At 43.8% G+C, this 15,800-nt stretch overlaps 3 protein-coding genes across 3 annotated transcripts in view; 2 read left to right on the top strand and 1 right to left on the bottom strand.

Moving 5' to 3' along the window:
* The window catches only part of RNF111 (ring finger protein 111), a 174,653-nt gene that overhangs the window by 42,676 nt on the left and 116,177 nt on the right, over positions 1-15,800 (top strand). The window lies entirely within an intron of this gene.
* Positions 1,606-8,730, top strand: CCNB2 (cyclin B2). The gene is made up of 9 exons (XM_065733816.1): positions 1,606-1,684; positions 2,647-2,772; positions 2,852-2,977; positions 3,239-3,409; positions 3,483-3,641; positions 3,939-4,175; positions 7,232-7,372; positions 7,941-8,051; positions 8,328-8,730. The coding sequence occupies exons 1-9, from the start codon at positions 1,661-1,663 to the stop codon at positions 8,427-8,429; spliced, it is 1,197 nt and encodes a 398-aa protein (XP_065589888.1). The 5' UTR covers positions 1,606-1,660; the 3' UTR covers positions 8,430-8,730.
* MYO1E (myosin IE) overlaps positions 9,646-15,800 on the bottom strand; it is a 78,605-nt gene continuing 72,450 nt past the window's right edge. The window contains 5 exon segments of the mRNA XM_065733765.1: positions 9,646-10,821; positions 11,209-11,378; positions 13,190-13,394; positions 14,370-14,462; positions 15,513-15,670. Of these exon segments, the coding sequence (XP_065589837.1) occupies positions 10,745-10,821; positions 11,209-11,378; positions 13,190-13,394; positions 14,370-14,462; positions 15,513-15,670 (703 nt within the window). The 3' untranslated portion in view covers positions 9,646-10,744.

Below are 15,800 nucleotides of genomic sequence, written 5' to 3'. Positions count from 1 at the left end.
ATTCCAGAATGTGTGATAAACAGACATTCTCAAACTTAACTGCATTGCTAAAACTGAACTTTAAACCACTTTGTGTATGGGGGATATGGGAGAGAGGCAACACGTGATTTGAGTGCTTCAATTCTGTGCTAAAGCTTCTTGATCGTTGTGACTGTAGGAAGCTGTCAGAGATTGAAGCAGCGTTGGTAAAAATGAACAAAACTGACTGGAAGGAGTGAGCAGAAAATAGCTCCTTTTCTCCAGTGACTGTTGAAAAGGAGTGAAGTTACTTGACCATTGGTGCTCAAAGTCTGACAATAATAACTTTAAAAAGTTTCCAAGAAGGTACTTGAGAAGCATGGGGCAAGAAAAAAGACAGGATCTGTGAAATAACTGAGACCCTGGGTATATGATGGAATCTATTGGCTTCCTTAGAAGACAAGCACAGGTTTGGAGGATTTTCTTTGGGATTCTTTTATGCACCTGATGTGGGTGCCTGGTACTAGAGGTATTTTAGTGGCCCATGCATTGACTTGTTTTATAACTGCTACTGATATTGTCTTGCTTTTAAATGTATGCCTAACATTGTAATGTGATGTTGAACACTTAGGTATTTGGCAGGAATCACAGTGTTCTGATCTTATACGCTATTGCAGGAGCTAATAAAGCTGCAGCCTATTTCTATTCCAGAAAGTTATGAGCTGATTATAACTTAAGGAGGAAAATGAATAGGCTTTTGATTTTGAAAACTTCCACCACTTACTGTGCTTTACATGCTTAGATGCATTGCCTTAAGTTTTCTGCAGCATCTTTGAAGATAATGATTCTCACCAGTATGCATCAGATTACTTTTCATATAAATTTCCATTGTCGAAAGAAATCCTTTTGTATGCAATAAATAAAATGTTAGACCGGTATCATTCAAGGTCTGTTTCCTTCTGCCTTCTTTGCTTTATAAGTCTTGATTTGCAAAAAAAAAAAAAAAACAACAAAACAAAATCAGCGACTTGGCATTGCAGGAGAACTGAGCTCACAGGATAACTTGTGCGTATGTCAGTATGCAGACAAAGCCAATTGGGGGAGGCTTACGCGAGGAAATGCACGAGAAGCGGGTGCAGCACGGCGCTCGGGGCAGCAAGCCGCGGCTCTGCAGGGCTGCCTGCTGTTCTCCGTTGCCGGGACGGGACGGAGCTGCTGTGCAGTGCGGCACGCTTCCTCCGGCAGGAGCCGCGCAGAACCGGCGTGCAGTTGCCCATTTAAACCACACTGGGTCATCGTTGGTAATCGAGCAGAGGTTTGCTCTTGGGAAAGAAAACTGGAGAAACGGGAGCGCCGCGCAGTGCGCACCTTACACGGGCGGGTGGGGACTGGATCCGCTTTTATCGTCCCGATTTCGCCGTCACGCGCAGCGGCGCGAGCCCGTCCCTGCTGCGCATGCGCCGCCCCGCCCTGAGCTTCCCCGCTCGGCGGAAATGACGTGATCCTCTTCCTCTTCGGGTGGGGCCTCGTACCGTGGGCCAATCGAGTGCTTGCATCGTACGAAGCTGCCCAATAGGAGCACAGGAGCGTCTTTAAAAAGGAACCGCGCGGTGCGAGGCAGCAGTTGGTGGGCTACACCGGGGTCGGGCGTTTTCTGTGTGGAGCAGCGCGAGCGGCTGCGGCCTACTCTGCCTTGTGTACCATGGCGATAACGCGCCGCGCAGCCGTGAGTGTTCCTTGTGTGGGGCTGCCCCGACCGGGGAGATGGGGAGTGGGAAGCTGAGCGAATCCCCTACAGCTGGTCGAGCGTGTAGGCCGCGGATGGTGCTCGGGTGGGCGCCGGGGGCTGCCTGACTAGCGGCTGTACCCGGCCGGAGCGCGGCTTCGCTCCGCCGTGTGGGGCGCTGGGGGGGAGCGATGCGATGGGGATGGGGGTTCGCGCCGTGTGCGGCCGCGTGTCACGTCCGCGGCGGCGGGACGAGCGTTGAGGGGCTGCAGCTGCGCCGGCACCGTGCGGGCCCTGGGGTGGGGGAGGGGCGGCGCAGCTGGGCACGCACCTGCACCGCGCTGCCCCTAGCACGCTGCTGGCCTCGGCCCACCCCCGCCCAGTGGGGTGGAGGTGTGGGGGAGGGGATACGTGCCGGGGACTCAAAAAAAAAAAGAACAATCGCTTTTTAAAGTAAACTTTGCAGCGGTTTAAGCTGAAGGCCGCGTTGGATGTTTGAAAACCCCTGCCCACGTCAGGGAGTTGGAGGTTGATGATTTTCAGATGATTTTCAAGGTCCCTTACGGCATAGGCCATGCTATGATTCTCTGCCGTGGAAAAGAAAGTATGTTTACGTCCACACGAGATATTCTTTTTATACCAGACCACGAAGAAGTTGTTTTCCTTGACCAAGTGGGATTGTTACTTAAGTCTGGAAGTGGGTAAATAGAATAAATAAGAGCTTGCCTTACTTATCGAACTTGAAACTCTAATTGTGTGTTGTTCTGAACTTGAAACTCAATTCATAGTACTGTGTGTAACCAACGTGGCTTCTTTGAGCCTGTGTGCATGTGTAGGACATGTAACCTGGTAAGTAACACAGAGAGGTGTGCCACTACAGTGGTAAGCAGTATAATGTAGTTAAACATCTGAAAAATCAGAAGCTGGGACAGCTTCATTGGGCTGTGATTCTATTGTTTTAGGTCACCAGAGGGATGGAGAATGCTGTGACTGGAATTAATAGTAAAGCCAAAGTTCAGGTGACTGGCAAAAGGGCTGTTCTGGAAGAAATAGGCAACAAAGTTACAAGAGGATCCAATGTAACTAAGGTAAAGTGCACTTGAAATCTCTCAGTAGGGAAAGGACGGGTAACTAGTCCCGTACTGATGGCTGTTGTTTTCACTACAGAAAGTAGAATGTGTTAAAGCATCAGTAAAGCCTACAAAAGGACCTGGCAAGATGACAAATACAGTTGCACCATCGAAACCTCCAGCTGCTGTGAATCAAGCAGTCAAAGACACTACTGCTTCAAAGGTAGGCAGTACTGATACTAAGCTGCTTCTTAGGGCTTAGAACTCTGACATCAAGTTTTATTTGTGGGCATTCCATGTTCATGTTGAAAAAGCAGGGTCTTGAAGTTTTGGTTTAACGCATGATATCTTAGTGGAAGCTTGCTACACTGGGGTGTGAACTCCTACAGCTTTTTATCTTCATAGGTTGTTTCACTAGAAAATGCAGGAGTAATGAAACAGTGCTTAGTCAGTGGATGTGAAAGCACTGTGATCTGTTTCTTAGGTCCTGTCCCCTGTCCCCATGGATGTATCTATGCAAGAGGAGGATTTGTGTCAAGCCTTCTCTGATGTGTTGCTCCACAACGTAGAAGACATCGATGCGGATGACTCTGGGAACCCCCAGCTATGTAGTGACTATGTGAAAGATATCTATCTGTATCTGAGACAGCTTGAGGTATGACACAGTGATTCTGCCCTGCTGCAGCGGCGTGTTAATCTTGTTGCTCATGCAGCTCTTTCTCCAACAGCTGCAGCAATCCGTGCGCCCACATTACCTCGATGGGAAGACCATCAACGGGCGTATGCGTGCCATTTTGGTTGACTGGCTTGTCCAGGTCCACTCAAGATTCCAGCTTCTTCAGGAAACACTGTATATGTGTGTTGCGGTTATGGACCGCTTCTTGCAAGTAAGTCTCAAAGATGTTTAGCTAAACTTGTGTTTAGATGGGGAGATTTGGTCAATAGCTATGGTTTTAAAGGCATTTAGGTTTTATCCCAACAATCCTACTGTTTGTCTATTCTGTAACATAGCATCTTAAATCCAAAGCACTGATTCTCTGAACTTATTGTAGGAATACTTTTGGCTCAGAAAATCTCAATTGATTTTAATAGTCACTGAAAAAAAGGTGTTCTAATCTGATGAATAATAATATTTGTCTAGAGATTAAATTCTGACGTGTGCTTTTCCAATTCTTGTATTGCAGAATCATCCAGTACCTCGTAAGAGGCTTCAGTTGGTGGGTGTAACAGCGCTGCTTCTAGCCTCAAAATATGAAGAGATGTACTCTCCTGATGTAGCAGACTTTGTTTATATTACTGACAATGCCTACAACAGTGCTGAAGTTAGAGAAATGGAGATCACAATTCTCAAAGAATTGAACTTTGATTTGGGACGGCCTCTTCCACTTCATTTCTTAAGAAGAGCATCAAAAGCTGGGGAGGTGGGTACTTGTCTTCAGTACCTAGAATCTTCCTGTTAATGTATCACAGAATTGTGGAATGGCTGAGGTTGGAAGGGTCTGTGGAGGCCATCTGGTCTGGGCTCTTGCCCTGCTCAAGCAGAGACAACTGGAGCTGCTTGCCTGGATCATGTCCAGGTGGCTTTTAAATATCCCTAACAAGGGGACTCTGCAATTTGTTTGCATAACCTCTTCCAGTGCTCTATTGCTCTCAGGGTTTAAAAAAAAAAAAAAGCATTCATTTAGAACTTGTGTTCCAGTTTTGCCTCCATCCTCCTTGCACTGTCCCTTGAGATGTTCATATATACTGGAAAGGAAACCCCCGACAATCAAATTGTGTAGTGGCAATCAGTATTAGGCGTTCTCACCTTGCTTGCTTCCTCATTAAATGCTGGGTTGAGTCGTGTTCAGTTATGGAAGTCCATGTGGGGTATTAAGAGATCACCACTGTGTCCTCCAGTAGTAGTTTATTAGTTGTATTTACTGGGGCCTGTGTTCAGTCTGGATTGCACTGTTAAAGTAAATTAAGCATACCTAGAAGAGAAACAATTTGTCTGATAATCAAGGGGTTACTAGTAAAACGGTACAGTGTTTTAGTTCTTAATGTTTTTTTGATGTGTTATCTCAGGGATGATTATAAGCTTTCATTTTGAGCTGCTCATTTTTCCTGCCTCACAACTATGAGGCTCTTACACTTGGGTATAACTATTCACAGTTCAAATGGGCTTCCATTCGTAGAATCATAGAATGGTTTGGGACACCTCCCTGTAGCCCAGGTTGCTCACTGCCCCATCCAGCCTGGCCTTGAGCCCTTCTAGGGAGGCAGGGCGCATCCACAGTCTCACTGGGCAGCCTGTTCAAGTGTCTCACCAAACTTACAGTAAATAATTTCTTCGTTAACATCTAGTCTAAATCTCCTCTCTCCCAATTTAAAACCATTTCCCCTTGTCCTGTTGCTACCTGCCCTTGTAAAAAAAAAAATCCCTCCCCGGCTTTTCTGTAGGCCCCCTGCAGGTACTGGAAGGCTGCTGTAACGTCTCCTCAGAGCCTTCTCTTCTCTAGGCTGAAGAGCCCCAGCTCTCTCAGCCTGTCCTCATACGGGAGGTACTCCAGCCCTCCTTTGTGGCCCTCTTCTGGAGCTGTTCCTACAATACCCCTTCTTGTGTTGGGGGCTCCAGAACTGGACACAGTACTTCAGGTGGGGTCTCATGAGGGCAGAGTAGAGGGGTAGAATTGCCTCCATCAGCCTTCTGGTCACACTGCTCTTGATGCAGTGCAGGACAGTGTTGGCCTTCTGGGTGGCAAATGCTCATTGTTGGCTCCAATCAGTGGGAACTTCACCAGACTGCCATAACCTTTCCAATATGATGGATAGTGCTGTGGCAGCTTCATCTTCTTATTCCCTCAGAGCCCATGGGTGGATCTTACTGGATCCCATGGGATTGTGGACCTTCACGTTCTTTAGATGGTCTCCAACCTGATCTTCCCTTATAGCAGGTAGCTGTACCTTCTCCAGGTTCTTACCATTGCTTTCTGCAACTTGGGCAGTGCAGCTGGAGCCCTTGCCAGTGAACACTGAGGCGAAGAAGTCATTGAGCACGTGAGCTTTCTCTGTGTCCCTCATGACCAAGTCTCCAGTTTTCTTCCAGAGAAGGCCATCTCATCCCCAACCATCTTCTTTATTGCTGATATACCTGTAGAATTTCTTGTTTTCCTTTATGTCCCTGGATAGATTTAATTCTGAGTTCTAGGCTTCCTAACCTTATCCATGGCTACTTGGACAACTTTGTAGTCCTTCCAGGAAACCTGTTCCTGCTTCCACTCCCTGTAAACTTTTTTTTTTTTTTTGAGTTTGTGTAAGTCCAGGAGCTCCTCGTTGATCCATAGAGGCCTGGGGGTGCACAGCTTACAGGCTTGGAGGAAAGTCCTTGAATACCAACCAGCTTTCTTGGGCCCCTCTTCCCTCTGAGGTTTTCTCCCATATCACCCTGCTAATTAGTTCCCTGTAGGGTTCAAAGTCTGCTCTCCTGAAGTCCAGAGTGGGAAACTTGCTGTGCACCCTCTGTGACGCCCTGAGGATTTCCAATTCCACCATTTTGTGGTCACTACAGCCAAGGCTGCCCTTGAGCTCCGTGTTACTCACCAGTCCCTCCTTGTCGGTGAGGTCAAGGTCCAGCAAAGCACTGTTTCTTGTGTGTTCCTGTGCTACGTGGGAGAGGATGTTATCATCAGCACGTTCCAGGAACCTCTTTGAGTTGTGGTGCCCTGCTGTGTTGTCCTTCCCTGGTTGAAGTACTTCTCCTTTAATAAACATATACAGATGTATGTACTGCCAAAAAGCAATGATGTGAATAAGGTGTGGCTGTAAAGCAAAGCATATTTGTAAGAGAGATCTTACAGAAGTCTGATAAAGAGGGATGGTCAGATTTCTAGAGTTGAAAATCTGATTGATATTTTCCATGTGAAAATTTGCAGGCAGTGTATTTATATTAACTGAAAGTGGTGTTGCAGTCATCAGTTGATGATTTTTCAGCATTCTTGAAGCCTATTCTGAAACACCTTAATGAAAGTGGAGCGCAGAGCTGCATATTTGCTGTTCAGAGCACTGTGTTCAGCCAGTGTATCAGAATGCATACTTGCCATCACTTGGTCCAGCACTGTCCTCCCTGTGCCCTGCTTTCAGTCAGCATAGTGCTAATAGCACGCTGGTTTGGTAGTTGCTGAGCAATGGGTGTGTGTGCATGGGCTGCCCTGTGCTGGAGAGCTTTTGGTGCTGCTGTCTGTGCTGGGCCGTGGGTTGGACATTCCTGCTGGAGAGGGACACTTGGTGCCCTAGTTGGGCACCCCAGAGCTTGGTACTGCTGTCTTCTGTTGAGTACTCCTGTGACTGTGCTAAATTCCAGCGGCTGCTAGACAGAACTGGCTTAGATTTCTGAGGCAATTGCTCATCAGTGTTACTGAGTGTTATCTAATAAGCAGCCCTGAAGTGTCATATAAGGTAGATGAATTTGTGGACTAACAAAGTGTCCCTGTGGTAGGCGGATGCTGAGCACCATACACTAGCAAAATACCTAATGGAGCTGACACTGGTGGACTATGACATGGTGCACTACCACCCCTCAGAGATCGCAGCTGCTGCGCTGTGCTTGTCACAGAAGGTTCTGGGGCACGAGAAATGGGTAAGTGTTTTAATCAAAATCAGGGGGGGGTTCCTCCATCCAATTGAAAAAACATCTGAGGAGATTGTGTTTAGCAGTAGTGCTGGAGACCAAATGACAGGCTGATGCTTAGCTGAACATAAAATGTATGTAACACTGAAAATGAAAATAGAACTTATTCTTTTCTGTATGAAATAATGATTTTTCTAGTGAAGGTGAGCTACAGGAGAACAGACCTTTTTTTTGTTGTCTTTTTTTATTTTTTTAACAAGTCTTGATTCTGTAGCTCACAAGTAAGCTAGATTTAAATCATGGACTGCGGGTATGAAGTTGTAATTCAGCTATTAGTTACTCTTGTGAGGCTTTTTAGTGGTTCCATATGGTGCAGAAATGTGACTCAGCATTGACGTGTCGAGTCTTCCACTGCATACTAGAAATGACTCTGAATCTGCCTTTTTAACTGGCAGTATGACAATTCCCAGTGCTCAAGACTGTTGATAGCTGGAGCTTTAGCAAATTTAATTGTGTATTTGAGCAGAATTCCCTCCCCCCCTTTATAGCTCCTAAATGTCTTACTGTTGTGCTGCAGAGTGCGAAGCAGCAGTACTATACTGGGTATGCAGAAGACAGTCTTGTGATGACTATGAAGCACATGGCCAAGAATGTCATCAAAGTAAATGAAAACTTAACAAAATATACTGTAAGTATATCTATTTAAATCTTCTAATGCTTTGGAAAATCACCTTTGCTGTGTATTGTGACTTCATAGATGAACATTTTGTACGTTACTCTACAGCATGTGCTATTTTGACATGTGCGAGAGTGTTCATCAGTACTAACTTCAAAATTCCTTAGATAACTGCTCTTGCTATTCTGCCTGCTTTTGTTTGTTTTCAAAACAGACTAGCTCAAAATTGTCTGTCTGCATTAAAGTTCTGCGTGTGTGTAAACTTCCTGTAACACTATTCCTCTGCAGGCTGTGAGGAACAAGTACGCAAGTAGCAAACTCCTGAGGATCAGCACAATCCCTCAACTGAACTGTAAGACTATCAAGGACCTAGCTGCATCACTCTTATAACCCCAGGCAGATGTATTCTGATGGTATATGCACTTTGTGTCAGCCTCATTTGCCTACTGAGGAAAAACTACTGCCCTGTGTAAATAGCGCCCCAGCCCTACCACCAACTTTTCAGTCCCACTCTGAAGTTTTAAACTTGCTTTGTAATACAGCTGTATACCTAGAAATAAAGCTTCTCTTTCAAAAACATAAAGCACAAAAGAATTATGCCTGCCATTTGATGTCCTAGTAGGACACCTGACAAAGTGGGTAGCTGATGTAATTTCCACTTAGGCACGGGTTATTCTTTGTGGTTGTTTCCAGTGATAATCCGGCTTTGTGGTGAGTTATAGTTTGTTCTCACTCTTAAAGAGCAGGCAGACTGTTAATCTTTCCTCGAGGTACTACAGTGTGTAGTTTCTTGTCAGTAGTACAGTTTCTTGTCCTTGAGAAACAGTCTGAGTTCAAGCTTGGGAAAGAAGTAGACTGCAATATATACAGCCTTGTGAGCTTTGTGTTTAGGTAATGGAGTGAAGACAGGCAACTCACTTTTGTATCTTCATATGCCTAAACAAGGAGCAGAGGCAGAACACAGTGCCTGCGATCAAAACTATAGCATATGTTCAAAGGAGTACAAGCACTGTAAGTACCTCAACTCTTTTGCCTTGTTTCATTTATGCCTTTATATTGATATAGTGTTTAAGTTTACATTTTAATGTTAAGTAATATATTTTAAGATATTCTGTAAATTCTACTGTAGTTGTTACCCCCCTTCTCTGTCTCCTGTATGAGTGTGCTGGGTCTGACGTGGAAGCAAGACCCCAGATCTACAGAACTACCTAGATATCCATGCTTTATCTGTGCAGTAATGTTGGAGCTACAAGTGTTAATCTTCCCAGGCAGGTGACTTTTCCCTAGGATAAGATAGATAAGTTGAGTCTAGCACTGACTGCAAGTGTTTTGGGGAGGAAAAGTGTTTGATCAGTAAGTCTTTGCAGCTCTCTCCTGGACTTGAGGCATTCATTTCTAGTTTCCTGTACTCTGCAGTCTGTTATCTGTTAATGGAAATGTTTGTGGCCTGAATTAAGCCTGGGCGAGTGGCCTCGGAGGCACAGGATTTGGCATTGTAACAACAGTTATAAAAACTGCCTATGTTGATTCTAAAAAGTTGCATAAACTTTTTTAACAAATAGTGTGGTGTGTAACACTTAGCTGGGCATAGTGATAACAATCTGAATTAGAGCACAGGAGGGGCTATCTTTTATTTAAAATCATGACAGTAAAATCAAACAGGTGGTGGTTAAGACATGTTAGCATCTGTAATATCTGAAAGCAAACTGCACAGTGAACAGTCTTGTTAAGCTACCTGCTTCTTGTTTTATTTTATGGAGGTTTGGAAGGAGAAGCAATGAATGCTTATGATTATGGCAGACAGCAGCCACCCTAAATGGTGTGGGAGGCAATCAGACTTGAACAGTAACACTTCTGCTTCTAGAAAGCAGAAGGTGTACTGCAAATCTGTTAAGTACCTGGCATTAAAACCATAGCAGAACTATTGAGTAAGAACAGTGGAATACAGCATTATACATTCATACATGTTTCTAATATATTCAGTTTTTATATACAGTATAGGATTTGTTTCCATAAATGTACAGCTTTGCATAAACATAACAGGTGGAGCATCAAACATAAATCCAACATGGGCCAGCCATATTCTAATGTAAGTCTTGAAGGCAATGTTGTTCAGCATTTCTATGCATTTTTCTGTTTAAACTTCTTGTAGTGCCTGCTGGAGTCCCTAAACACAAATGCTACACCTCTATAGAATTACTTAAATACATACCATCACAATAGGTTTTTAGAAGGCAATACCCCCAAGTGACCCTAAATCTTTTAAACATGTAGCAGCATTCTTAACATGTTCCCAGAATCAGAAGAAATGCATGTGTAACATGATCTTTGTTAGATAATTAAGGACTTATCAACTAGAGGCACTTGATACACCCATTTCCAAGTGTGTGGTCCCAGATTATAAAGCACCTTTCTGTTTCAGGATGATGGCAGGTTTGAGTGTTCTTCTCTTGCCACATGTGAAAACCAGGTTTTAAAAATAATAAATAATTAGTATGTCCATTGCTGTATGTTTCTGAGACAGAGGAGCAAAGTCTGCTGTGGGTAACATTCTTCTTTCTTGTATGCAATGTTACTGGGGAAAGGTACTGCTGGGAATGGCAGATCTTGGGAGGTAAGTGTCCTGGAGGCAAGGGAAGAGATCTTCAACCACTGGTAACCTCAGGCTGGTTGGTTTGTTTTGTTTTCTTTTTCCTGAAAGTCTCTTATATCTTTGTGACATAATTGTTGGGGAAAAGACCTTGTTTCCCTCGTAGTCTTCCTGTCCACCAACCAGAAGGATCTATAACAAAGAAAGCAAAAAGAGGAGTGAGGCTTTGGAAACCTTTTTGTCTGTTTTGTGAGGCAAACTTAAAAGCTGCTTGACTTGCTGTGAGCCAGGACTGGTGGGAAATGGTTTGGAGAACTGAATTTGATAATCTGTTGGCCATGTGACTGTGCCTCAGTTTTCTTTGGAGACATGACAGAGATGCTTCATGACATGTTGGTTCTTGTTGTGTTCACTTGTGCTTTAAAATGGCTGCTGAGGATGTCTTTGCTCTCTAAAGTGTTCACAGAAACTCACGAGCAATTTGCAATGGAGGACAAGTGCAGGTTAGCTCAGCAAATCGCGTCTTTCACTCCTTGTGAAAACATACCTTGCAGATGAATGCCTTTATCCTTCACATACCTTCTTTGATGATCTCAATCACGTCATTGGCGTTAAAGCTGAGTTCATCTGTGTCCTGAGCATCGTACGCGTACAGCGCCTTGCACTGTGGCACCTGAGGTTTGGGCTTGGGCTGTGGTTTGGGCCTTCCTCCAGCTGGCGGGGGGCGGTTCGTTGACTGCCTGCGAACGCTGAGGGGTTGGGGTAAAGAACGTTAACATCCTTCAGAGACTGAAAGAACTTGTTAATTGTCACACCAATTAAACATGGGTATATGAGACTTGGACCACTTCCCTGTGAGTTAAAGTTGGGTTAGAGGTAAGTACTTGGGAACAGCAGGTGAAATGCAGCGGGGATAGCAGTGCTGACTGGGCTGGGAATAAATGTGTCCTCGCAGCTGTGTCCTGCCCCGTGCTGTGATGCAGTGCTGCAGCTGCGTTGGGCTGCCAGCAGGGTGTGCATGCCTCCAGCTGATGTGCTGCCCATGCCTCTGCCACTGTGAGGATGGGTGGAGAGGGCCTGGCCTCTGCTGAAGCCAGGGCTGTGTGCCCAGAACTGCCGCTTTAACTCTTTCTTTGCCGTTCACCCTTCATGTGAATACTGCAGATCGAGCGTTGTTTTTTATTCTGCTCAGAAACTACAAAGTGGCCCTGGGAACAGCTACTGAAATACGTCCTGGTAACTAATACTGGTTGGACAAAGAAGGCTGTATTAATTTTATGGCAGTTATTACCTACAAACTTTACTCTGTGCTCAGAATTTGGTATTAGTAGCAATAATGAAGCTTTGAATGCATTATCAAAATAAATGCCTTCCTATAGGCTTTACCATCACCTGTCCACTGATTCCCAGCCTTCCCTACACTTGTACCATCACACAGATTAAAAAATATGTATTTTTTCTAATGCCTACCTCAAACTTTCCTTACAGTTGTGTGCTCCTCAGGGTAGGTATGTCCCACTGTTTCTGATCAAAGTACTTCCTTCCAAGTTGTATTCTATGCTATAAAAGCTGAAACTATTTGGTGAAGATGAATAGATTGATACATAGCCAGCAACCCTTGTATTGGAATATTAAGCATACATTACCTTGGGGGGGTGGGGTGGGGATCACATGTCTTTGCTATCTATCTGCCTTAGTTTTCATTTTAAGTGGCAGCTGCAGGAAATAGGAGCTCTGATGTGTGTTAAATCATCCTTATAAACAGATGACTGAAATAGAGCTGTTGGTGAGTACCAGAGCATTGGGAACTACATGGTATAACTGATGGTTTTTAATCCTGTTTCTGTGACCAACCTTACCTCACTACAACCATGATAAATGTCTGTTCACAGTTCTCTGGTAAAAATCACAGTGGCTTTACCCTGCCTGTAGTTCATGGGTTTTGTTGCTAATGCATGAACTGTGTTTCCAAGACAGTAAAAATCAAATATCATCAAAACAGATTTACAGTAAATTGGCATGCAATGAGAACTCCAAAGGCATAGAGGTTATTTGTTTCTGAAGATGGGAATATTGAAAGCTGTTAGCATCTGCTAAGAGTTTTGAAGCTGATAGAGATCAAAATAGCTGCTATTAATTTTAAATAAGAAAAAAATTAAAACAATAAAGCCCAAATGCTGTAAGCATGCTTCCTGGCTTTTATGGGTAGCAGTTGGTTGATAGTTGCCATGAAATACCACATCTGCTCTTTCCCTTCTGGATTACATATAATAAAGAAGGCCCAGTAAAATTATACAAGTGTTTTAATAGCTGTAAATAGAAGGTACTGTGCAAGTTTAAGACACTACACTGCAATTGGTTCACCTTCATTCCCAAAGGTCTACAATTTGTGACAGAACGCGTTTCTTAAATCTGATGGAAGAAGAGTCCTTGGAGTGCAGTTCAATAGTCCAATCTGGGCATCTTTAGGAACTTTCATCAGCTCCATGCATTCAAGCTTCATGGCTACTTACAGAACTTTACTTTTACATTAAATTTGAGAAAGTAAATTAAATCTTACCCAGCTGCTCCTTGGTCAGGTACTTTAAGAAAATCCAGGCTTTCTGGCTGCTGTGAGATCTTGCCTGATCCTCCTGAGAGCTGCCGTGGTAATGTTGGTCGTGTCATATTTGTATAGAAGTTCTTCTGACTGGCCTGCTGATCTGCTGGGATTTGAGGGCGTAGTGCAAACTGTGGAGCATTTGTTACTCCATTTTGCTGATGACCTGCAAGTAAATAAAGTGTGAACACCCTAGTAGTGGCTTCACCAGGGGTAGCCCTTTCCTTAGCTTCAAGGTGGTGCTAAGGGTAAATAATAGCTTGAGTTTGAAAACAGCTCCGCTGATCTTTGAGCTACTTGCAGGTTGAGGGCATAAGGATCTCAATCCTTTCTGAGCTGTGCTCAAATTGAAAACTGAGTTGGTTATTTCTTATAGTGTGTTTTCCTATACCTCTATAATTGCTGAGTTTTTGAAAATGCAACAGCCTTCTCTTGCTTTATTTAATTCATCTTCAATGAGAATATACTGCACGTGTTTGCAGGGTTTTTTTAACTACTTTTTAACCACAGTGATTGGCCACTTCAGTGGAACAGCTGCAGTTCCTGCACATCATGCAGCCCTTTGATTCATAATGCTCTGAGGTTTGTACCAGCATCATTTGGTGACCAGGACTGGTCAGGTACCCAAGTTACTAGCACTCCTTTAGTGCTTTCTCCATAAAGAGCAGCTGACTGACTGCCTTAAAGATAGATAATCTTTTTGTTTGGGGGAAGACAAAAAGCAAAAAAAGCCCGACCCCACAAACACTAGAAATGGAAATAGAAAAAAAAAAGTTTAGGAAGTGGTGGGTCAATGGGATATTGTTCTCCCTGAGTTCACAGGCTAAATTAATCATATCAGTCAAGGGCAGAAGTGAAACACCCTCATTACATCAATCCTGTGCAGAAACAAAGCTATGCAACTTACAGGCACAACTGATAGGGTTCAGTACTTGGTATACATGAAAGTTATTGTGTAACAGAGTAGGAAAATGAGTTATAACTGCATTCTGCTGTTCACGGCCCCAAAAGCAGTTTCACTGACAACTGCTGTCTGTGTATATATTCTGCCCTAAAATGAAAAGGGGAACAGCTATGGATTAGCTTCAGATTAAGCCTAAATGTTGAACTTTGTTTTAGTCTTGAGGCTCAACAAGCTTACCAGGAGGAGGAGGTGCAGCTCTCATGGGGTATGTCTGAGCTTGCGACCTGCTAGAATGCCCTCTGCTTTGGGAAAGGTTACGTCTGGTAGGACCTGAAAGAAACAGCAAGTTTGTTACTCTTTCATGATTACTTTAATTAGGTACGGTCTTCTGGCTGCAAGGTTCCTACTCTTTAGTCAGGCTGATCTTCAGGAGTAATTAATCTAACCCACATAATGCTAAAGATTAAGGTGCAGCAAGGATGACTTTTAGGCATATCCTCCCTTTTGAGATCCAGTTCAGCCACAAAATGCAAAGGTGTCTTAGGCTACAGTAAATGGCACCCAAAAGACCATTAGCTTCAGGACTTATTTTAGCAACCACTGACAGCTGGCACAGCAGTACTTAACTTGCGAGTATAACACTTCTGATCAGCAATTTCTCTGCACATACAAGTACACTTTTTCCAGTTCTATGACACCGAGAAATTTCCCTAGGACAAAAATAAATAAATCTTAACTTGTCTGATTGCCCTCTCCCATTTGTTGGGAAAACAGTTCAGCAAAATGCTCCCAGGTCTGGTTAAAAGTTTGGTGCTTTATACTGAAAGGAGACATTTTCTTGCTTTTTAATCTTCCAAGATAACTGCACAGAAAAACCCTCCTCCTCTTCACAGAATCCTCGAAGTGGTGGAAGCTTCACGGTGCCCAGTCAGTATGAGAAAAGATAAAACAGAAAACTCAGACACCACTATATTTGCAGTTCAGACTTTGGTGATGCACAGAAGTTACTTCATTTCCACATCAGCATGACTATAGGAACGGCAGAAGCCCAGAGCAGTGAGAAAGACTCAATCTGCAAAATGCTTGGCTAGCTGTACTCTGCTATGTCACGTGAGTAAGATCCCTGATTTCTTTTGACACAGGGAAAAGAATTTCAGACATTTCAGAAGCAGTTGTTATATATGGAAAGTAGTTATGTTCCAAAAAATCTGAAGTAGGGAAATTTGTCGTATCATTATGATCTTTAACTTGGATCTTATTTCCAGTGTTGAAGAGAAACAATAAAGAAAATACTGAGGCAAGAGACAAAAAAGAGGAGGACTCAGTCCTTCTCTACGTTTCTAAACCATTCACTAATTTCTAATGGACAATCATACGTACGGGAATTCTTTGGCAGCCCTGGTCCAATGCTGATCTGCAGCACTTTATTGCTTGGTTTGAGAACGGCTTTATCTCCTTGGCCTTGCATAAATTGCACTTGTCGAGAACCACCACTGCTCCATGGCCCCCAGCTCTCCTTTTTCAGCTTCACTTCTAGCCTAGTGTAAGCACGTGAAAACAAGAAAAGGAAATAAACTAAACAAGGGAAAAAAAAACAAAAACAAAGCATCCAGCCGTGTGTCAAATCAGGACAGTGCTGCTTGACAGTAAATAACTTAGAGTTAACAA

This window comes from Cyrtonyx montezumae, unplaced genomic scaffold (genome assembly GCF_038088225.1).
Source record: "Cyrtonyx montezumae isolate F1298 unplaced genomic scaffold, pur_monq_1.0 scaffold_17, whole genome shotgun sequence".
Lineage (NCBI taxonomy): Eukaryota > Metazoa > Chordata > Aves > Galliformes > Odontophoridae > Cyrtonyx > Cyrtonyx montezumae.
Note: the sequence above shows the minus strand (reverse complement) of the source record. Positions and strands in the feature narration are given on the sequence as shown.

Excerpts from the sequence above, each read along its gene's own strand:
- CCNB2 (XM_065733816.1), top strand. The coding sequence starts at position 1,661 with ATGGCGATAACGCGCCGCGCAGCC. Across the intron at positions 2,773-2,851 it reads GAGGATCCAATGTAACTAAG|AAAGTAGAATGTGTTAAAGC; the intron begins GTAAAGTGCACT and ends TTTTCACTACAG. Across the intron at positions 7,373-7,940 it reads TTCTGGGGCACGAGAAATGG|AGTGCGAAGCAGCAGTACTA; the intron begins GTAAGTGTTTTA and ends GTTGTGCTGCAG.